The 24,669-nt window shown below is 41.2% G+C and overlaps 1 protein-coding gene across 3 annotated transcripts in view; it reads left to right on the top strand.

Moving 5' to 3' along the window:
- The first annotated feature begins 1,601 nt into the window (after positions 1–1,601).
- Positions 1,602–24,669, top strand: part of HIC2 (HIC ZBTB transcriptional repressor 2) — a 40,847-nt gene continuing 17,779 nt past the window's right edge. The window contains exon 1 of one of the 3 annotated variants that reach the window (XM_073675027.1): positions 1,602–1,813. In XM_073675027.1, coding sequence (XP_073531128.1) covers positions 1,809–1,813 — 5 coding nt within the window. In that variant the 5' untranslated portion in view covers positions 1,602–1,808. Of the gene's footprint in view, positions 1,819–2,253; positions 2,365–24,669 lie in introns of those variants that run through there. The other 2 variants (XM_073675038.1, XM_073675047.1) reach the window with 2 other exon arrangements.

The raw sequence follows: 24,669 nt of genomic DNA, 5'->3' as shown, positions 1-24,669 counted from the left end.
TAATGTATATATTCTATGCCTGAGCTTCAGAACCTATTTTACCCATGCAAAATAGGTATTTTGGTTATCTATTTTAGTATGTACACAGCACAATTTACCTTTTTTTTTCTTACACTGTTTTTTTTGCATCATCTGTAGGGTGTATGTGTTCAGCCCTCAAAGCAGGGTATACGGCTGACATTTGATATGCAATGCAGGAGACGCTCGGGCTTGCCCATATGGGGGGTGGGTGAATTGTTTGCAGTGGCCCATCATTCCTGTACCTTATTATGCACCAATGCTAGACCATCCCTGCTCACAAGGACGCACAGCCCCCACTCTGCCACAGTGTCAGAAAATGTATGTATCCCATATGCAAATAACAGTAAGATGGGGGCTCAGCTGCTTCATGCAAAGAGAATCTATAGGTCTCAGTATACAATCAGGCGATGAAGATGATGCATTACAGCCAAGACGCCCATGGGATGACATGACTTACACTATATATGAATTGTGCAATTGTTTATATTTTAAGTTTTGATGCAATATTTTCCCAGAATGGTGATATAGCAGGTCGTTTTCTATGGCATGAAGGTGCACTTTTCAGTCTTGTTCTATTTTTTTTTATTAATAATTGCAGTTGTGTGTAGCACTAAACGCTTTTTGCGTTATGACGGTCAGTAAATGTAAGTGTGCCTTTATAAAACACATTTTAGGGTATATAGGGTATATTTTGGGCATAGTACAGAAGTGCATGTGACATAATTTACCCAGGGTGTACATGTAGATTCACATTTGTATGGCTGAAGATGTAGGGTGTATGTGTAGGACGTAGACGTTAAAAATCTATGCGAAAGTGTGACATACATATTTTGACGTATATGTTTAATGTATGTGATATGTCCATATGCTACTATATACATTTTACATTAAAAAAAAGAAGTAAGCTTTATTTTTTCAACTAGTTTTTACTGGTTATAGGCAGGAAACACTTGGGGTGTGGTGAAGCCTTCTCCTTTGTTCACCCGAGACAGTCTAAACCTTTTTTTTCCCCCCTACGAAATACCAAATTCATTAAAACCGTATACGTTAGACACATTGCACTGATTTTCAGAGCGTCCATTGAGAATAACGGAGACAAAATACATATACGACTTATGTTTTTTTAGGAGAGACAACTGGGTCCAAAAACCCCACAACCTGACAAAACAGTCAAAAGAACATTTTTTATTCCGTTTGCCCATTGGAGTCTATGGGTACGCCGCCATATATACATCCGAATACAGTTGTTTTTTTTAAAAAATTTGGGGCGTATACGTCCAGCAGAAAGCGTTGTATACGTGTAAACCTGGCCAAGGGTGGTACAACAAAATGGCATCTTGTACACCTTCTACAGATATGGGGAATACAATGCAAATATATGGGCATGGACAGAGGTGAGTGCCCTGCCTTTACCAGCCATAATCTAGAAAAGACCACCCAATGGCGACATGTGTATGGTTCGCACAGAAAGCTGAATGGGGGTCTCGGTTGTGTGCAGCATTCTCAGTGATGGTACACGGTGCCACTCCTGTGCCCGCGCCCCCTCCTCAGCTTCCTCACTCCATTCTCCTCCTTTCTGGTGCCATTCCCCACTCGTGCCGCCCTCTCCTCTGTGTCCTGTGCCCTCCTCTCCCTGCTCCCTCCCCCGTGCCCTCCTCCCTCGCTCTCTCCTCTCTGGCTCCTGTTCATATTGCAGGTCAGGGGTGAGTCCCCACGTCACGCTTGAAGATGGCGGCCGGGTGGCTGTGAGATGAGGAGCTCGGGGCTTCACTGACAGAGCCGCTCACATGCAGTAAGGTAACCGGGAGACACGGGTGGGAGTGGGGCTTCAGGGGAAAGCTGTTGGCAGGGTGAGCACGGAGGGCAGTACGGGTGAATTCAAGGGGGGCTGTGAGGACTGGTGCTGGCATAGGGGCACAGTGTATAAAGGATGGTGCCTGGTATAGGCGATGTGTGGCAGAGCCCCTCTGCACGGAGTAATGGGGGCACGTGCCATGTCTGCTTCTAGCAATGCTCCGTGTGTAGATGGATTTGCACTTTATCTTTGTGGGTGCAGACGGGCATAATAGTGCACGGGTGGGGGTGGGTATACACAGGGCACGTCCATAGGAAGAGTGGATGTATGGGTGCAATACTGGTGTCTATGGGGGAGGGGAGCTGGTATGTTGTGTGGATGGTAGGTGTGTGGGGTGGGCGTGGAGCTAATCTTATCTTAATCAGTACTGTGCTGCCAGCTGGCCACAGCCACCCCACATCACTGGCATAGAGTGGGCTTCCTTGGGGCGGAGGAGGGGTGCCTTCGACTTTACTTGCCTTAGAGGACTGGGTCCATAGAAGCTATAAGTAAGCGAGTGCTTCTTCCTGGTACTGGGGGGTGGTGCACATGTGTGCCAGGGTGAGCATTGGTACAAGGGGCTGTTATTCTTATTTCTAGGTTTCTGTAGACTTTTCTATAGTGTTTGTTTATTAGCCACAAGGAAAATATTAGTGTAACCCTAATGGATTCCCAGTATGTACACGTATAAAGCCTCTGCTGCCATAGGGCGACTGGCAGGCGATTGCAGTGGCTGTTAACTCCTTTCCTGCTGACTGCCAGCCTTTGCTCTGTGATCTGCTCACCTGAGCCTTGTACATGAAAGCCTAATTACAGTATTGTCTCCTGGCTTTGGGTAGATTTCATATATTTTTGCAGGCACCAGTCTATGCCTGTGCTTGCTGATCTGGCGTGAAATTCAAGCTTTCCTGCAGCCTTGAGAGGGTTAATGTGCGAGCGTTGCTTTGCTACGTATGCGATCTTTATGCTTCTCACGCATGTGTGTGTTGTAGGGATGGGAACCTGCTCCTCTATGGTATTAAGGTAAATAGAAGGTGAATATTTGCTTCGTCAGATGATTTCTATTTCTTGGAGGGGTGTGTGCGTTGCCCATTATACAATGCCCTTAGTAAAATCGGGGTATTTACCTGGAAGCTTCGGCCCGGTTTGTATCACTCCATGTTTATCGTGACATGTCATGGTATATTCTGTGTCACAGTAATAAGGTTAGGATGTCGGCCCCTATGGCTGGTCGCTCACGTTTTCCATGTAGTGAATTAGTTCTGGGTATCCTGAGATGTTCGATCAATTATGCTGATGTGTTACAGAATTCTCACTCCTGATCCCTGTCTCCGAGAAAGTAGGAGAATGGCTGGTGCCGATTAGAGCTTATTTCTCTGCTGGCGCAGGTACAACCTCAGCCTATTTCTCTAGACCTTTAACACTTGCATGATAACCTTTGTCAGCTCCGCTTTGTTTCTATAATTAAAAGAAAAAAAAAAAAAAAAAAAAAATGTAAATTTCTAATACATGTAAAGACGCATATTTTAGTGGTGGTTCTTCTAGGGCAGTAAATGCATGTTCACTCAATATGTTCTCCAAGTAGCCATATTGGTGCGTTCACCACTGCTACATGGTGACTCAAAGTCGCATGTAAACCATAGGGGACCACATTATGACTTTATCTGTTCCCCATTAGCAAAAAAGGTGCAAGTAACGTTTTTTGTTACATGTTTCCTATATGCCCTTTTAGTGGACCTGTAACCCCCAGGTAAGGGTTCATTCAGACATCCGTTTTTCACATAGAAGTCGTAAGTAATGCATCTGCTTTTCCTTATCTTCTTACGTTGAATGGCCTCTGCTGCTCATTTTTCTTTCTCCTTGCTACGGAGCACTGAATTCTCCTTTCCTCAAGCACTTTGGCATTAAAGAGGTGATCCCAATTTGTATATATCCAAAAACACGATGGGGAATTTAGATCGTCATCACTGTCCCTATTTGGGCTCACAATGTCTGTAAAATGCTGCAGAATGTTGGTACTGTATAATAAAACCTGTGCACAGGATACACCATACCTGTATAGTAGATGTGGTAGTTTTGGAATCCCCACTTGGCCTCCTTCACACGTCCATGTTTCCATTACATGTGGCATCCGTTTTTTCACTGATGGCACACGTCCCCTTATAACCTATGCTGCTGTACACATGTCCATGTTTTTACACAGTCCGTGTATCCATGCAAAACCCATGGAGACATGCAGTTTTTTCCGTCAGCATGGATGACCAGGGCCAATACAAGTCAATGGGTCCGTGCAAAGCACGTACAGCACACGGATGGCATCTATGTGCTGTACATGTTTAACATTGCAAGTATAGGAGAAACTTGGCATTTAATTCTTTCTTTACTATACCGGAAAAACAACGGTGACGAAAGGATGGAAATCACTGATGGCACCTGGACCGGATTTCCACATACGTGTTTACACATGTGACAGAGGCCTTCATTTGTGTGGGATTTTCGCCCATCTTTCCAATGAAAGCCGTGCATGGCAGGGCTCTGTTCACGTGATAGATACATGTCTCATTTGTGGAATGTGCATCTACTATACATTTATAGCATATCCTGTGGAAATGCCATAAATGTATGAGATCGCAATACCCCTTTAAGTTTCCAGGATTCACATACTGTAGATCCGAAATATGTGGGCAGCTGTATGCATCCCCAGTATAAGTATATGGGATGTGATGGGGGTGATACAGGGTCTGTCTCCTGGCTACGCTCTGCTATAGTCATATACAACGAAGGAATGACTACATGGTCTAAACAGTCTTATATACCTGCTGTGTTAATATGCCAAAAACATCCGGGTTCATTTTGCAGGACCTGCTAAACTCCACTTTTATTCCCTGTTTTCCTAGTGATTGGGATACTACACATTTTAGGTGAGAAGTCTTGGGAGCCATAACTGCCTACATCTGTAATAGTTGTGGATGTTGCTGGCTTAGCGGCACACCTGGAATGTAAAGCATACAGTCGTCACTCTTTCCCTCCTTGTGCCCCTGGCTCTCCTTCTAGGCAGAAGCCTGTTTGAAATTATAACCTTATGACACGGGTGGCATTCTTTTCCCTCTTACAAACATGTTTCTATCTGCTCTTTTACCAGTATCCTGGCAGAGAAGGAGCTACACACTCTGTTCACCTTAAAATTAATCCCAAAACCTAGTTTACTACCATCACTTTCCTGCTTCTTTGATGGTTTCTTAGATCTAAATCTGTTTCCTTCATTCTGTGTTAATTTGGCCACCTTTGTATGTTCAGTTCCTTACTGAATTGTATTGTACTCTGAACCATTGTGTGAGTTGTCAGAATATGTATGTGCTATATGGGAAGTATAAATGCAGTATAGGAAAAACTTAAATTTACCGGATCATGGTGAGCAGGAAATGCCTAAAGTATTCCAGCAATTTAAATGGACTTTTCACAGATTTATGTTCTTCATAATCTGACATGTAGTTAGCATTTACATAAACCATCGCCTATGGCTCCTTTTAGGATTCATTCACATGTATCCACAGGGGCAGGCAGGTATTATTACATTGTATTGACCGGTATTTTAGGGAAAAACATACATTTAAGACATTGCTTGCATTTTGGCTTCTCCAATAAGTCTTTCAAAAAACTGTCTCACAGCAAAGAATGTTATACACTTACAAATGAATTACAAATTAATTTATACTCAATTGGTACAGACTTGGTGGTTCTACTAGTCTTTGAACTGTTCTGTAGTGATGACATGCTGACCGTGCCTCTGCGGGGACAGTGATTGGCAGCAGTGGTACATGTGCACAGTTGGCATGTAGAGTTGAGCAAAAAATATTTGTGCTTCCAGCCAGAGCAGGGCAATCTGTACTTTGGTGGCTGGCATCTCAGTCACTTCTGGCATTTACTTGCCTTGTGAAGTAGGTCACAACATCATAGGGCCTAGTAAATGCCGGCCACATAAGACTACGGGCATCCGGACTCCAACACTGGTCCATCGCTGCACAAATCTTTTTGCTCAAATCTATAGGTACGTGATCCCTGCAGGACTGTTCACAAACATCGGCCGGACCACCAGAGCATCGAAGGGTTTATCAGGTGATTGTTATTTTTCTTTTACTTCTCTTTTTTCTTTTCTAAGTCTTGGACAAACAATAATAAATTTCAGATTGTTGCAATATTACATGCAGAGTGAAATCTCATGGCCACTCAGAATAGCATTAAAAGTTGGCTCCTAGTGGAGTGGTCCTCTCTGAGAAAATGGGGTAAAAAAAAAAACCTGACCCAGATAAAGAGAATCTGGGGGGGCTCTTATGGAGAGATTTCACACTCGCATACATATATAACAGATTTCTTTTGCATAGTAAGCAAACTCTGTTTATATTTGCATTTTGTTGAAAACTTTCCTTACTGAGACTTTTTAGAGGGAGGTGAAGTATACTTTAGGTTTAGAATAAAAAAAGCAATTCTGTCTTAAAATGCAAAGCAGGTCTTACAAAAAGTATAACATGTCCTGTTGTCAAAAAAAAATGTTTTTTGTTTTTTTTTTAAATTTAATATGACTTCTACTTTGGAGGTTGTTCTGGCAAACACTTCAACTTGTTGTCCTGCAGAGCCTGGGTAATTTGCGTGCTAATATGGGTACTGCTCCAAGGGTGTTTGGTTGGTAAATTATTTATTGTTTTAATTAAGTTACATGGCAGCTAGTGTGTGAGCTGGCACATATCGTTACCTGGAGACGTTTGTAGAAGATCTTTATTTTGGGAGATCTGGGCTTTGGTCTTTGTCTCTTGCCATGGGGTTAAGATCAGGAACTGCTTCTCCTGCCATCTGTGTAATTATTGCACCCCCACCCCCTTTCTTTGTTGGTCTTTAATTATAAAGTGCCACGTGCAAGCTTTGGCAATAGTTGAATGATTAGATCCAGGTAGGTTACAATGTTTAGACCACGTTGATGGTAAATCCGAACAGTTGGCTGTTTGTCTTATGTTTCCCTGAGTCACTTTGCATTGTCTATGGAGTGCAGAGTGGTTGGGGAGACCTCTTGGATGGCACATTTCCTGATGCCTCTCAGCACAAAGGAGAGAAGAAAAGAGAGATAAATTGCAACCCTGCAAGTGGCCAGCTTTTCACTAGCAATCTGATCCTGATGTCTTCAGGGCTATTATTTACAGGGGGTGGGTGACAGTTCCAGGTTTAATTATTTAAATCAGTTTGACCCCAAGGGGTCAGCACAAACTGGCCTTTTATTATGCAGAGGTAAGTCCCCTTCTGCATATGACATATAGTCACGTGATGGCTGAGCATACACCCATCTCTTCCTGGCTGCTTCTATGTAAAATGGATATTGGATGATTCATTTTCTACATGAATACCTGCTTTCCTTGCCACCACTGCATTTGCTTTTGGGTTATGCATGTTTATTTTTCTTGTGATAAAGGGCCACAGCATGCACTGTTTTTCCCATGTTTGGAGATTGAACCATAGGTCAGCGATAAATTACACCCCTAATTTTTATTAAATCCTTTTTATTTAGTCATTTCCATTTCCTGGTGAAAAATGAACTCTGTGGTTAGAAAATTGCTAATGAACATTGGGATTTTCTTTTGAGCCCCACTGAACCCAATCAATGCAGTGTTTAGTTATGTTCTGTATTGCAGGTTGTGAAAGGCCAGAGATGAACACGATGACCATATTGGAAGTTGTACTTTTGACACAATTGGACTGCAATTTTTTAAGTGCAAGTCATTTGTTATATACAGATTTTTCTACCTATTAATGTTACCCTTGTAGAGGGCTTGGATGATATTTTTGACTTTGTATGGACTAAAATGATTTATTCTTTATTATTACATATTCTCTATAACTGTGCAAAGCCACGGAGAAGATACAGGAACCGTACGTTTCTATTCCATTCCTTTTCTGTTTCCTTACTTCTCTCTCTAGAATGGGTTAATGGTTACCACAAGCGATTCCTGAAAAGTCTCTGTTCTGTAATAACTCCAAGCACAATGAAGCAAGGTTTGATCCGTCGCCAAGATAAATGCAGACACGGCACAAGATAAAAGGCCTCACGGGCTGCCCTACCTGTTCTTCTGTAAGCGTCAGGTGTGACTGCTGCTGGAACTGGTCCCAGCAAACCACCAGCCTGAGTAATCCTCCCACTTATGCTGTGTGGGGCTTTGGTGTATACCTGTTAACAAGCCGGACGAGTGCAGTGACAGATCAAGCTGTCTGTGCCGCGTGCTTTCACTGTATAAGAAATAATACCAAGGCCATTTTCACAGTAAGGACTAGATATATCTATATAGGTATCCAATAATATTGAGAGTGTAGCATAAAAGTATTTTATATTGTTTTAACAAATAGTGCTGCTGTTTTTAGTTATTTTTTCAGGTAGATTTGTAAGGAGTAGAAAAGGATAATAGAAAGCTTTGTGTTGGACCTTTTTAACATGAGCGAATAAATTGGATGAGTTCAATCCGAATAAAAAAAAAAAAATCAGATTGCGTTCGGCCCAGTGTTACACTATGGGGCAATGCACATCTGCGATTATTTTCTCATGCGATGCATGCAAAAATAATCGCAACATACTGCGAATGGCTGCGAGAATTGGATCACATGCACCTATACAAGTCTATGGGTACGTGTGAAACATTGCACTGCACTCGGATGTCACCCGAGTGCAGTGGGATTTCCCATGGACGCTGGCAATGGAGGAGGTGGAGACATTAATTTCTCCGTCTCCTCCGCACCCATGCTGAGATTCTCTCATGCGAGAGGATTGGAGCACAGAGCACTGACACTCGGCTCACACTCACAGCCGAGGGCATTAGCATATCGCATCGGATGCTATACGCTAGTGTGACTCCAGCCTTTGGGTATATACCAAGGCGAAGATGCTTCAGGAAAACTCTGTTTTTCCTGAAGTGTCTTTGGCGGGTTTTGTTTTTTTTCATTGTTTTAGCTCTGCCACCAACGTCTTCAAATAGCGAAGCTGCCTAAAGGACAAACGCTCTACTTCTTTTGACCATTTCCCAGCTTTTGAAGTCTGAAGTGGTTAAAAGATGACAAGAAATGAAACATGTGCACAGCACCACTTTTTTACATTGCTGTACACTATGTTGATTCTTTGTTGCAGCTTTTTATCCCTTTTCAGGTGGAATCCGACTGGAAAAGACGTTGTGTACACGTCCCCTTTCTGCATTTTGTATAATCGCCGTGTGTAACATGGCCTAAGGTTGTATGTCATTCACACTGTTCTGCTGCGTGCATACATGTAAAAGATAAAATCGCTCAATTGTATGTCAGGTTTATGTCTACAAAAAAAATCTATCATATCTGCATTGTACAGATTTCAATTCCACTAATTAAGTAATGCAGCAGATTTGTGAATTTTTTGTTTTCCCTGTGGCACGAGAATAGGATTTCCCTTGTGTGGTATAACATGAATAACTCATTATATATTGTTGGCCTAAAACTGGTTGATGAAAGATCAGACAAATGTCACATGAAATATGGCAATCTGATTACACAGTGTTCATGATGGGCTCATACTGGGGTTTCAGGAATTTCTACTTTCTGCGAGATTTTTCTTTAAGATAGATGCATTTGACCGTATGGAGTGAACTGGACTGATACATGGCATGTGGGTGCTGCATTAAATACGGTGTACATGCACTTCTGCTGTATTGTGAATCCATGTGTTATGGATCACGAGCCATAAGTATTGCTTAAAGGTCCCAAGGGTGTTAATAACCAGTAACATGGGTATTCAGAGTATTGATGCTGCCATTGGTGTGTATCTATGCAGACAGTGTCATTTATATACATTTTTGTTTTTCTCAATGCAGTCTGAGTACAGCTAAAAACTCTTGTAACTTTGACTTTAAGGAATTGTCCTTTGAAAACAAGTTATCACCTGTCCTTAGGATGGGTGGTAACTTTTTGATCTGTAGGGTTCTGACTGCTGTGGCCTGCACTAATCAGTAAAATGGGGAATATGTGTTCTCTACAAAGCACTTTTATCCCTATGAGGTTGCCAAGCTCTGTGCTCAGTTTTTTCCTGGAGGCCCATAAAGAACGAATCTAGCAACGGTCAGGCACGCACACTGCCACTCCATCGTAAGGCCCCTTTCACACTGTTCATCTCCACGCTCAGTGGTCCTGTCGGGGCTGACGTCTGAACTCCCCGCAAAACGGGATTTGGGCTTATGCACAGGCGGGGCCATTGACTATAATGGTGTCGACAGTCAATGTGCGCTCTGCCATGCATCATTTTTGGGCATATTGGCCTGCTGGATGTGGACACTCAGACGTAGTAGACTGGGGGATCTGAGTGTGGGCCTCCAGTAGGACTATACTCCCGAAAATTCTGCACATCAGAGCACACTTTGAGTCTGTCAGCACCATTATAGTCCATTCCCTGTTCTGCCGATTGGTGTCGGTCCCAGCAATCGAAACCTTAATGACCAATAAATTATCACTTATTTCAGGTGTAGGTGATAACTTGATTTAATTGGACAACCCCTTTTAGAGGTTATTGACATGTAGCAGATCTGGTGCAGAAATATCTGTAATTGTAGTTTCCTTCACTTGAATAGGGTTTTTGGATGCTGGAAGATGCCCCAAATTCATAAAGCGTTGCGCACCTATTAATCAATTTAGTTCATGTTGCTCCAGTGTTCTATTTATCAAGACTGCATGTGAAATGCCAGTCTTGATGAATTGGTGCCGAGATGCATAATCTTATGGCTCATGGCTTGTCCAACTGCACTTCTAGGTGGTTGTAAATGCATGTCATGGTATAAATGTCATCAGAAGCGGATAGGGAGCAAATAGAGAGGAAAAAAAAGCCGTCTATGGCAGACTTTAATCAACTACTCATCTCACAGATTGCGATGGCCAAAAAATCTGTCTTCTTCCAAAATTTAGATCCAGCTTTAGTGGTCCTTTTTTGCTATTATTTTATTTTTTCTACTCTTCCAATATTTGTTTCTTTATGTGATATTTGGTTCTAGAGATATGGACCTTTTTTATTTGGTGTTAATTTTAGGCCTCTTTACAGAATCCCTGTGAGCCGTGCCCCTTTGTAAAGACCGTAACATTTAGCACTAGATGAAAAGGCCCATAGCTCTGCAGCCATAATGGCGATTTAAAAATAAACCAAATGAACAATGGAATGATCAGGAGATCAGTGGGAATAAAATAAGTGCACAAACTGGTCATTTATGACCTGGTGACAAGTCCTCTTTAATGAGGTCATTAGTATAATATCTTGTTATGAAGCTTTTATAACAATCACTAAGTGTCCATGTGTTATCCTTGGTGACATGACATGCATGATTTCTGTCCTACACCCACATACTGAGGTGACTAGGTGTAATTTTGGGAGGAACCTGCTGAATTTATACACCACCTTCACTGTATTGTCTTTAATGAGCTAGTGACCTCATGGCAGATGATAGATTCATAGGCAATTATCCTAAATTATCACATAAAGAGAAATTGTCAGAATTTATAGACGCAAATGTTCCTTTTATCATTGTCTACGTAAAGACCTGACTGACCTATGATGTGGTGTTATGCATACTGTGAAATGATGCACCTAAAGTGGAGGACCTAAGGGTGGATTATTAGTATGAGCCTGCTTGGGGAAAAAAGCCATGGCTGAACCACACATCTGTTTAGTATGCGGCATCCTTTGCCATGTTACTGGCTCCTGTCTTGGTTATTCTCCGGGTGCACTGTGAATAATACATAAGCTCATTTCTTTCTGGCCTCTCACCCCTCCTGCATTACAGATCAAGAGCCATTCTCCATCTCCCTGAAAGCTTCTCCATTACTCGGGGGCTTTTTTCTTTATTCCAATAATGCATCAACCAACGGAAACACTCTGTGTGATAAGTGTGTCCAGCATCCTTTAGAGCTCTCCCCTGAAGGTACCCACGGGGCTTGGTTTATGGATGGATTCCGGTGTGGAGAGCAGGACCAAAATGTCCCTCAATCATGTTAAATGGTGCCCAAAGTATGTTGTATGCTGAATGATCCTGTGCTATATTTTTCTAGTTCATCCCATGTGTGGCTCTAACCTACACCAACCATTTTATATCTTCAAAGACAGCTTAAAAAAAATCCTGGATGACTCTGTTCACAGTCGTCGTTCTTCATATGTCATCTGGGCAGCGTGCGCACACTATCTGGACAGAGATGGTTGTCCTGCAGTGGTATCTGCATGACTGTTACGTGTAGGTCAGGCTTGTAAAGCATGAATTGGCCTGTGTGGAGGAAACGCATTGAAAGCATTCCAAACTGCAGAGCCTTTACTAGCGAGGCTGGCTGAAGGCCAGACCCGGGGAATCAAAGGAAGAAGCCACTTTATGAACCCGACAGCATCCCTGGAAGGATGTGAGCCAGCTCTGTTACTGAACCCGTTGGACTGATTACATAGAGCTATTGTATCTCATAAAAAAGCTCTAACTGCCCCAATCATTAATTTTGTAATTATTATAATTACCAATAGTCCATCTTAGGTTTGTGTCAAGCTCCATAACATTTTCTTTTTAAGACAAAGAGAAAAAAAACAACAACTTTTCTCTGTAGTCAAGAAGTTGTGCAGCCAAAAACCCTATCACAAATTGCTTTAATTCATGGTGAAATGGACATGGTGTAGTACTTGATCGTACAGCAAAAGTCTATGGTCTACAGCATTTCGCACCTTTTAAAACCACCATAGAGGTTGTCCAGTCTAAATAATTCATTTTCATACACCCCACTTAATACCGGGGGAGCCTATTCAGCTATAGAAAGCTTCTTACACGGTTATAGACCTGTTCTGCATTATACAGGCAACACTTAGATTTGAATGGGCACTGTGTCATTTTTAATTTCCCCCACTGGTGGCGCTGTGTATCTCCACAGAGTCCCAGCAGGAGGACACTGTTGAGACCCTTTCTATCAAGTAGGGATTGTTCAAAGTGGAGATCCCCTTTAAGTAATATACTCTTCTGTTTGGAAGATTCTAAGTATTTAGCGTAAGACAGCTTATTCAGTATATAATGAATTGTTCACGTTCTCTACCCGAGCTCTTGAATTACATGGGCAGATGCCAGCTTACATAGCGTGAATGGTAACGAGTGTCAGAAATTCCTGGAAAAGCATTTCCTTCGCTCCAGGTCATCCGCTCACTGAAAGCGAAACAGACTTATGTTGGCAAACTGGCAGCGTTCCTGATGGGTGTATTTATTTATTAGCTGCAAGCTTTCTTTTAACCCATGACTTGCATAACTCGTGGATTTACTTAGGCATCGCTGGGAAATAATATATTTTACCATGGAGTCTACAGTATCTATTGGCCTTCACCACCGAATTTTTAACATTTGTTATTGCAATTCTGCCATAGGCCCAGCTCTGCACATGACAAATCAATACACTTTTTATACTGCCTCTTCACAAACTTTAGAATAAATGGAGGTAAGAATAAATATATAATATTCCGTTTAAATATTTTTGTTTTGTCCTGGCTGTAAGGAAAGCATATGATTTTTGTCTAGTTTTATAGATTCATATTTGACAGATTATCATCCAGTACTTAACGTGGTGTTCAGGTTTTGGAAAATCCTTGTCCCCCTGCTGTAGTGTAACTTTTATTTTTATTTTATTTTTTAATTGTCCTTTACTCTCCCTCACTGGATCAAGCCGCTGCTCCTGGTGTTTGGCTGCAGCACTGTTAACAATAGCAATCGGTGACCTCAGCATCTCGTGTCGTCAACTCGGGCAGAGCCGCTGAGCTCAGAATTTGGCTGTAACGACGTTGACGTGATGTCAGCGCTGTAGACAATAACAGACACAGTAGCAGTGGCGTAAACTCAACACAGGACCTGGGGTGGGTGAGTAAAGCATAATTTCTTTTTTTTTTCTAAAATCAAACTGCACATGGAAAACTTCTTTAACACATACATACATTAGATTAGTAGGAGACATGCCTACTGATCTTTAACATGAAGCATCTAATGTGTAGGAAAGTCTACAGATGAGTTGACAGAAGGGTTTGGCATGTTGAATTTGAACACACACTATTCTTTAGTTTTCACGGAAAACGATTTTTCCCCTCGAGAGGTGTGTGGCAGCAGTTTACTTGCCCTCTACCCATTGAAAACACATGTACTGTGAGCGTCTTGTGTGTGGGTGGGTTAGAAAAATGGAGATGGCTGCTGCTTAATTCATCCGCTGGCTTTCTAATAGGTTATTGGCATCTTCAGGTTCAATAAAACAATTCCTAATCTGAAATTAAACGAGTTTTCCCTGCTTTGTTATATAATCTTTCTATTCTTCAGGCTGCAATTCCTTCTTTAAAACCAACAAATTTTGTATCTATTTGAATTGAAGTGTTTTTCTTGAGATAAAGACTCCTGTTTGGATTGACACATTTGTGATACATGGTGTAGGAAAGAGCTGGAATGGGTGTCTTTGTGTACATATGAAAGGCATTCTTTATTCGGCATGAGAGGCATCCACCTCCCCTTAGATCATGTGTGTGCCCTGTACTAAAAGATGTACCTCGGGGTGAGTAGGTTAAGGGCCTACCCAGTGACTGCAGCCATTTTAATAATTAATGCCTGATTATTTCTGGGATCTAGAAGTTGTGGTCACATGATGTATTTGGAAGACAAGATCTTATTAGTCACAATGTAATTAACTGATTTCCTGCTAGACCCCAGAGAAAAACAATGTTAGAGATTTTTGTCCTTCTTGTCAATGCAGTTTTGTTGTATTATACTTTCATGACACCTATGAAATGATAGTTACAGTAACGAATGTCCATGCAGATCTATATGCACAGTAAAATGGAAATGTTGCCAGTAATCTGCCAGCAATATCTGCACCAGGGGTGGCGTCGGCTGCTCAGAACTGGTAGGGATCACCAAGAGCGCTCCAAGCCAGTGGCCTAAAAACAGCTCTTCAAAGGCCAAGAAACAGACATTAGGTTTGATGAGTAGATTATTTTATCACTTTACCCTGCCCCCTCCTGTGAATGCCCAGTTTCTTGAGATTACCTCTTTCAAGCATCAATTACCACCCAGTTGAAAGAGACCAGGGGCTTTAGTGTCTATCTCGATTTTGCAATTGTGTCAGACTCAATGGCTTATCATTTGCTACTTTAGAAAGATCTCCTTTTAAAACTTAAAATAAATGTAAGTTATGTAGGAGCACCTGCTAATTTACATTGCCATTTTACTTTGTATGTGGGGGGAGTTATTGTCAAAATGATACTTTTAGAGGTTAGCTGATGTAAATACTTTTATGCCCAATAAAAAAAAAAGATAAAAATATTCTAAGAGTGATACTTTTATTGGGTAACCTGCTAAATATATCACTCTTAGACTTTTTTTTGTCTTTTTTTTGGCCATATAAGTATTTGCATAGATTTTTCTGGCTAACACTGTACTACAATATAAATTTTTATTGTACATCGCAATAGTAGAGGTTAGCTGAAAATGATACCAGCATAAGCTCTCAGAGCAGTATGTCATGTCCTGGGTGAGAAAAATAAGATTTTACCATTTCGATTATGTTGACAAGGAATAAAAAGAAAAGATATATATTATTGTATGTATATGTGTTTTAGATAAATAATCTTTTGCCCAGTGTGTGTGCTTATACAAGGGAGATGGCTCTTGGCTTCTTTCTGTCTTTTGACTTTTTTTGGCTGATAATGCTCATGTTCATATCAGAACATTTACATATATACAGCAGTTCTGTGAATAATTTACAAATAAATACACCAGCTCCATCAGTTCCTAGAGGTCTATTTAAATAGAACCTGAAACTGTTAGCAGGATTAATGCCGATTAAATTGTTACCTTTTTCTGAAGAAATCTGCTTACTCATTCTTCAGTAATTACCCATTGAGGTTGTATGCTAATAAAGTGCAAGTGCAGTGGGGCTGGATACTGCGCTTGGTCTTCTGCGGCCAGTCCGGGTCCCTCCGCCGTCTACGATCTTCTAACAGATCAGACACTACTTATTCAGTGACCTTCCTCCTCCCGCCAAAATCTCACACAGGTGCTCAGTAACTTCTAAATGACGTAAATGAGTTGAGAAATCAATCTGCGCGTGTACCATCCATGGCAATGACGGCACCTGCATGATATTTTGGCCAAAGGAGCCAGGTCACTGAAAAATAAGTGACCCGTCAGTCAAAGACCGGAGGCAGGCAGAGGGACTGGAGAGTACCCAGGTTGGCAGGAGAAGACCATTGGCAGTGTCCAGCCCCGCTGCACTTGCACATCATTAGCATATAACTTCAATAGGTGATTTATGGATTTCTTAAGAAAGTATCAGTTTAATTTGCATTAAAGCACCATTATACAGTATATTATGTGTTCTACCATATGATTTTACAGACCCCTAAAATGTAGGAGAAATCCAGTGAGTGTCCATGGAATAAAAGATAAAACCCCTGGCAGAGTGGAAAAGGCGAAATGCTCTGTATTGCACACAGCCCTCGTTTATAGGACATGTTCCAACAGGTCACATACACAGCACGTTTTCAGTCTTCTGGATTTTTACTGGTGGAAAACCCTTTTCATATTATAGTAGAACAATTTTGGATGAACCTTCCCTTTTTTTAATGATTTCATCCACACATTGCTGAGTAAGTGGTCTGGTGTAGCATTTGCACGATAAAATCTGCAGTTTTGTGTTGCTGGTGCATCCATGGCATCTTTAGGGTATGTGTACTACAGCGGTCACATTTATAGGAAAGCAATAGAATAGCAAAATTCTATATTTGTATTCCAAGCTTTCCAGATTAGACAAGCATAGCAAATAATATTGCGTTCTCTCAATTCTTTCATGTTGCTGTTTAAATAATTACAACTTGATGAATTTGTCCATGCATTAATGTCCCTCTGGCTAGGAATAGTGTTATGTTTACCTGTCCTTTCTATGAACACTCCCTGACCGCAGTTGCTGGGCACGATTCTGTCTGCATGGTTCCTAATGCGTACCTGGTATTTTGTGGGTGGGCAGGAGGAGGTAAAGTTTTTATCTTTCTCCTGCAGGTGGGGATTGTGCAAACAAAAGCTCTTAAAAGATTGTAGCTATGAATCCACCGCATACTAGAACTAATAAAAGATGACTGTCATGAAACTGGATTACCCGCTGTAGTGTAGTGATTTGTATCACTAATCGTGGCTGTACCAGTTCCAAACCACACATTTACCTACATGTACTTCAAGAAGAGAAGTGCTCTTCACAGCTTGACCTGGCTGTCAGACCTACAGGAATTTAAAGTTCTGGGGTTTGTGCCCAAACATACAACTTTTGTTTATATATAAAGTGTGAACTCTCTGCTCCTTTTTAAAAAATTGAACAAGGATCATGTGAAAGTTTGTAGAACAATAGAAAAAAAAAATCATGTGTTTAAATGCATTTTCATAAGAAGCGTCTGGAAATTAGTATGCTGAGATCTTATTTCTGTTTGTTCCATAGTTTTCCAATGCCAGCAGTATAACCATAAACTTAAATCTTCCCAACTAAAATTTAGCTAATGATGAGATATGGACAGGAGTAAAGAGAATCTCCCCATCTGAATGGTCATAAGCAATCTTGTCATGAAGCCAGCCCCGCGATCAGATCATTTCCACAGGTCCAGATTCTAAAGAACACCAACTCTAGTATGAATTAGTTATTGCACTTCCTATTAGGCCACGTTCACACACTCAGTATTTGGTCAGTATCTTACATCAGTATTTGTAAGCCAAAACGAGGAGTGGGTGATAAATACAGAAGTGGTGACGAGTTTCTATTATACTGTTCCTCTTCTGGTTTTGGCTTACAAATACTGAACGTGGCCTCAGACTGATGCATCCATGCAGAAATTAATATTGGCTACTTGGGGCCCATTTAGACAGGCCAGTAATTGAAAAGGAGCATTCTGTGCACTTAAAAATGGGCAATTTTGGACCAAAGGACCAGGGCTGTGGAGTCAGTCGGTGTTCATTTTGGTGGCGTTGGTATAAAATGGACCGACTCCTAAAATATATAATAAATTGGGTACAGTAATTCAATGCAGTTTGTGGGGAATAGTTTTTCATAAGAATTAGGTAAAGTTATGAAATGTCCTATAAATGTCTGTCCTATTCCTGATCTAAGTGTCTAGACTCTTAGCGGAGATGAATCTGTGCTACAGTAAATTTATCACTTAAACATGAGCCATGTATGAGGGAGTCAGACTCGTGGAGTCAGAGTTGTGGAAATTGAGGAGTTGGAGGTTTGGCTTACTGACTCCACAGCCCTGCAAAGGACACACAAGCTCTGTAGTATCTAATTCTTTGTTCCATCTTGGCTTCTCTTTAAGGCTCATGCATATTATTTTGTTATGGCTCTGTACCACCTCCAAGTTGTATGGGGCCACAATACATCACTGTGACTGTGTGCCTTGTATTTCATACTTGTTCTTTAAAATTGTGGATTACTCCGTGCGATGCCTTTAGTGAGTTTTTGTGCTTGGGATTGTTCCCTTAAAGAAGCAGTACTTTAGAAGACGCAATAAATGTGTCGATATTGTACCCTGCAAAGTATTTACTATTGACTTTGTAATATGTTTCTTTTATGTAAGATACACTTTTATACAGCGGCCTCTACTGAGCGCTACTACAGGTTTCTGTCGGAATTCTTGAAAAACATGATTCTAAGGCCACATTCACATGTTCAGTATTTGGTCAGTTTTTTATATCAGTATTTCTCAGCCAAAACCAGGAGTGAAACAATCAGAGGAAAAGTATAATAGAAACATGTCACCACTTCTGTATTTATCACCCACTCCTGGTTTTGGCTTCTAAATACTGATGTAAAATACTATATGTGTGAACGTGGCCTAACTGGAAGGCCGATGGAATCCAGACTGAGCCATTCACTTTAGGGAAGCGGACTGAGCCCCTGTGGACACGGTCTTCTCTCCGTCCTGGCAGTGTTTGCCTTTTTCAAATTTGTACAAAAACGTGGCCTGCCACGTACTTGTGCCTGTCTGAAAAAGACGAATACTGACAGGATAGAAGCAAGACAGTGATACCCACCAGCTTCATTGAAGTGAAAGGCTCTGTTGGGTTTGTTTTCAATCGGGACAATTTTTATTTTTTTTTTTTGAGACAGAAACCCCAACATAGTGTTTAGCAGACACTGTTGTATGTATGCGAGCCTGGTCTTAGCAACACACTCAGATTATAGATTAAAAAAAAAAAGTAAGTATATTAGTGTGTATGTTTTTTTGTTTAAATATATTGCACTATTCAAGATTTTTAAACAGTAAGGCATGCTTTCATTTTATCTGCTTTGCCCCTGCAGCTTCCCCTCCCCCCCAGTTCTTGGTATTCACTGTGCCTCTGTTTTAAAAGGCATACAGAGTTGGCAAACACTTTACTGGGAAGGTCCTAAGCTGGTGCCTGGGGCTGGTCTGCATTCCACAGAGCTTGAGACGCCTGCTGGGCAAGTTGGAGGGTGAGAGGTGGCGACTGTTTAGTGGTTGTAGTTGGGATGGTGGTGGGGGAGGAGGAGAAAGCGAACAATACATCTAGATACCCACCTGGACACCCTTTGTGCATACCTGCTGCGCTAGAACATCTGTGGCATGGATACATTGGAACACCATTTTTCTAGTTATTACAGTGTTACTTTGTCAAAATGGGAATACAAATGGATCCTATATTGTAATTGGTTACTTATATAAAGATTGGGGTTTTAAAAAAAAACAAACAATCCCATTTCTGGGTAGTTGCTTATTCCGTGACAGCCGACCATGATCCGCTTCTGCATGCATACAACTGCACATTGTATTGAGCTACTTCAGTTCGGATGGACTTTAGTCTTCATGCTCCTATATCTGTATAGATGAAAGCTGACCTGCTGTTGGAGTACAGGCTAAATGTGGCACGTATTTGCTGTTCCTATGCTTCTGTTTTTTTTCCCCTAGTTCCTGAAGCTGCAATACAGGTATACTATGCAGACAGCGAAACAAAACTGTTATAAAGTATAATTGAATATTTTATATAAGCCAGGCTTTCTCCTTGGCCACCCATGTGCCACTGATTCTAGATCATTTGCTAAAGAAATATCAGCCATGCCACTTATTATTTTTCTATGGTATTGCGGACAGCAGAGGTGATATGCCATGGAGACCAGAACATTAAAGTCATGACCTTGTTTTGTGACCGCTGTACTGTAAGTCACTGTAGGTTTGTCTTTTTTTCCCCCATAGGTATCAGATAGAATGGTTTATCTCGCCTGCATTCTGAACCCATATTGCTAGAATAGAGACGCACCTTGTGCCCCAGGGCAAGACTACCCCCTCCCCTCCTCTTTTCTGTGATCCTGTCCCTGCCAGGGTGTGTCTGGAATGAAGGTTAACTATTTTATTGCCAGTGTCCTTTTTCTGCCTTAAAAAAAAAAAATAGAGCTTTTTACTGAAGGAACATGCAGAATGTGAACATGGATTAACGCATGTGAAATTGCATTTCTTCAGTCTTGTGATCTGCCGTCCCTGCTTTCAAAGTAGCTTGAACTCTGCACTACCTGCAACTGATTATGTAAAGTTACTTAATGTTATCCAGATCCTCTGATTGCAGCCATAATAGTGTAAATTATACATTTGGGATATTCTCCCTAGATTAAATAAATATAATGAAAGAATACCTGCATAACTGATTTTTGGTAAATGATGGTGTACATTTGGAGTTAATAAAAAAACAAAAACAAATAAAAAAAAATAAAAATAGGCGAGCCTTCAAGAAGTTGTTCACTACTTGGATAACTCCTTGTCATACCCCACGTTTGGTCCAGATAAAATAAAAAAGCTTATACTCTCCTCCCATGCTGGCGCTGTTTCAGTGGTGTTGGCACTTGCATTCTCGGTGCTCTCATGCAGATGTTATGACAATCAGCGCTGGCGTCACTGTCTCCGCCTTAGGACAAATCGATCATCAAGAGGAAGTCCAGGATGCGGGTGATCTCTGATTTCCTCTTGATGTTCGATTTGTCTGAAGGCAGGAACAGTGACGCTGATAGGACACGTGAGCCCGGTGCCCAAACAGCACTGGAGCCCCAGAAGAGCAAGAGCCAACACTGCTGGAACTGCGCTAGCACAGGAGGTGAGTATAAGCTTTTTTTATCGGCACCAAACCTTTAGATCAAGAAGGGGTTGGCCTAGTATTGGACATCCCCTTTCAGTTAAAGCAGATCTGTCACCAGATTTTACAATAGAAACGGGACATTTTAAATAGGTTTTCTAGACCCAAGGATGCTGGTGTACTCACTTTGAAAATCCAGTCCCTAATGGTTTTAGAACACGTTTTCGGACTAATATTATTATGAACTTTTTATGACTTCAGCATAAAGTATGCCAGTTTGGGCACTACCTTGTGGCTTCCATTTTATTTTATTTTTTTCAATCCTTTTCAATGCATCCCATGGGTAGAATATAGACTATAGTAACGCCCACATTTATTTTGATAATAGATTGGCAGTGAATTTTAAAAATTCACTGCCAATGGATGTATTCTGGAACATTTTGACAGGCGATGTATTGGTGAATGAGCGTCAGTAACAATGCTTATCGACTCCTGAATACATTCCGGCAATCTGATGATAGAGCAGAAAGTTTGTTTGTCGGGTAATAGGATTGCTTATGCTGACAAAAAAATCATTGACATCATGTCGCCCCATGTAAACTGGGGATGTGCTGCCAACAACATGATGGTATATAGGGACAGAATGATAGTCCTAATGATCATTTTGTTCCCATTGATGTTAGTCGGCCAGTAAACAAGCGCTGATTGACTTTCATGTAGCCAATAGACAAGTCTATATGTACCTTAACTTTCATTGCTCTTACAGCCAGTGGCGTAACTAGAATCCGATGGGCCTCGGTGCAAAAATTTGGCCCGGGCATGTAGTACAGTAAAGGGACCCGTTGGTCTCTGTGCCGCAATACACTTCAGCTGAGTGTGCATCCTCAGACACACAGCTGAAATAGCTGCTGGCATCAGGGGCCCCACCTGCCGCACGGGCCCGGTCACTGTCGTACCCTCTGCGATCATTACGCCCCTGCTTCCAGCCAACCCTTTGTTGGCCGCTGTATTTCAGTATGTGATGCACATGACTGGTGGGGCTAGTTCTAAACACAGGCTGGTGTGGCTCACTGAAGATGCAGAGATCACTATTGGTGTTTTTTTTTTCTTTTTTTTTTTTTCTTTGTCTCTTTAAGGTTAGCGCATACCTCTAAGGCTATGTTTACACATCATGGTTTTTTCAGTGTTTATTTTCTGCAGCAAAACTGGATCTCTTGCCAGGATGTTGTTCAGGATTTTTCTTGCTTTTTTGCTTATTTTTTTGGTGCGTTTTTTCAGTGTGTTTTTTTTTCGCTGTCCTTTTGGCTCTTGTATGCATGTACATAAAGTTCAGTGAAAAAAAACAAAAAACAAAACTCATTCTGGTTTAGCAGGAAAAACCTGACACCTGCGTTTTTGGTGCTTTTTTTTCACCACCCATTACTTCCAATGGGGGAAAAACGCTGAAAGAAGTGACATGCTCTATTTTGCAAAAAAAAAACAAACATACAAAGCACAAAATCCTGAACAAAAAATACCATGATGTGCATGAGATTTCTGGAATTTCATAGACTTTGCTGGTACTGCAAAACGCAGCAGAAAATTTGCTGAAAAGAACATGTGTGACCATAGCCTTAAACTTTCCTTTTAGTGTGTGGAAGGAAAGTGAAATACTCGGGGACAACATGGAGAGAACATACAAACCTCACATGCAGTTATATGTTCATCTAACAAGAATTCACGAATACATTCTTCCATTATACTGACGTGAACCTATACTTTGGTACAATAGCTTTTCTTTGGGAAAATGTGATTTACTTCTCTTTAAAGAAAAAAAAAAATGTGCTAAAATGATTCATTTATGATGGTTTCATAAAATCAGAATACTCAGGGGGCTGCTGGAATGGACTGAGACAAAATTGTCCACTTTTGATTTGATGACCGCTGTGCTATAGTACAAGATACAACCTATAGACCTTTGGGGCACAGTGTATGGAGCCAAATGTGGGAGTGGAAAACTGCCCTACACACAAGCTGAAAAAAAGCTATCTTGTAATTGTAAAGCACTGAACTGTAATGTGTACCACTCCCTAAATGCCAGAGTGGGTTAGTCGTTAAGCAGTTGTATCTGTCCTCTGTGTTAGGCCGGTTTCATTCATCAATTTATTTATTTTTTTATGTGAAAAACAATCCGTGGTTATATTAGTTCTCATTTTTGCTGGATCCATTTTTGGTTCACGTGTCAGTTTTTACAGAGGTTAAAAGGGTGTGAACCTTTCTCCTTGAGGAGAGTGCCAATCTGGCATATGGAGACTTATAGGCCATGCAATGCTCCTCTGGGAAATTAAATATGCAAATAGCCTCTTCAGATGGGATAGGACTTGAATTCTAGCGCCACCTATTGGATATAGCAATTCTAAAAGTCAAAATTGACCCTAGATAATAACATGTGAAAAGACACATTCATTGTAATGGCTCTGTGATTTATCTGTAAGAATAGCAGACATCACATGTACCAAAAATACTGATCACCTCCGCTGTTCTGGATTTTGTTGGCACGATACGCATACTCTTGTGTAGTTGTCTTCGTTCCTCCTATTGTGGGCAGGTATAATCCTGCATTTCCAGAACGAAATTCAGTCTCCTTCTAGCAACAAATGTTTGTTCTCATAAAGCTCCTGTGTCAGATTTCCAGCGCTCCCTCCTTTCCAGTGATACATGCACCTGAACGCCTCCTGCCCGTTCATGCTTAAATGTTTTGGCACAGAGTTCACTTGCCGCAGACTCTTAATAGCCTGTTTGCACGGAGCAATTATGCTCTGATCCGAATAATTACAAGTGGCCAAAACTATTATTGGTTAGCATAAACGATCAAAAATGAGCAATGAATAGAATTTACAAAAGTGCCATGCATACATGAAAACTGGCTTGTGAAAATGTATAATTCTGCACATTATTTAATCTTTTATAGCTGCAGATGTTTTTTATGTAATCCCTTTGAGGCATGGACAAGACATTTCTTAAGGTGCCCTGTTGTATGTGGCATCAGGATGTTAGAGCAGATATGTTAAGTTCTGTAAGTCCCTAGGTTGTGCCTCCATACATCGGCATTCTACTTCCATCTGCTTCCCTCCCCACACCCATATACTTCATTGGATTGATATGTGGGGAATTAGTAGCTCAAGTCTACATGGTGAACTTCATAATTTTATGTGCAAGGTGCCACAGAAATAAGACCTGAATTCCAGGACCCAAGGTTTCCAAGTGGAACATTGCACAAAGCGTTACTCTACTGCCTTCCCTTGTTCCCATGCATACATCCTGAAGTCCTCTCTTCCCAAGTAAGGGCTCATTCACACGTCCGATTTTCACATGCAAATCCTATCCTTGGATTTCACAGATGGCACTTGTACCTGTGACAGTCAGTGGGGCTGTGCACATGTCTCCGATACTTTCTGCGGAACAATTTGGTCCGAGGACAAAAACTGGACATGTCCGACTTTGATCCGAGGGTCAGATCAAAATCGGCAGTGCAAGTCTATGGGTCCATGAAAAGATCGGACTGTGCTCAGATGACATCAGAGCGCAGTCTGGGTTTCACAGATTGTCAGTAAGAAAAAAGTGGAGAAAGATTTTTTTTTTTTTTTTTTTTTTTTTTTTTTCTTGTTCTTCGTGTGCGAGAAAAACTCA

Source organism: Phyllobates terribilis, unplaced genomic scaffold, assembly GCF_046119375.1.
Source record: "Phyllobates terribilis strain yellow unplaced genomic scaffold, ASM4611937v1 Scaffold_1__5_contigs__length_1240528914, whole genome shotgun sequence".
NCBI lineage: Eukaryota > Metazoa > Chordata > Amphibia > Anura > Dendrobatidae > Phyllobates > Phyllobates terribilis.
Note: the sequence above shows the minus strand (reverse complement) of the source record. Positions and strands in the feature narration are given on the sequence as shown.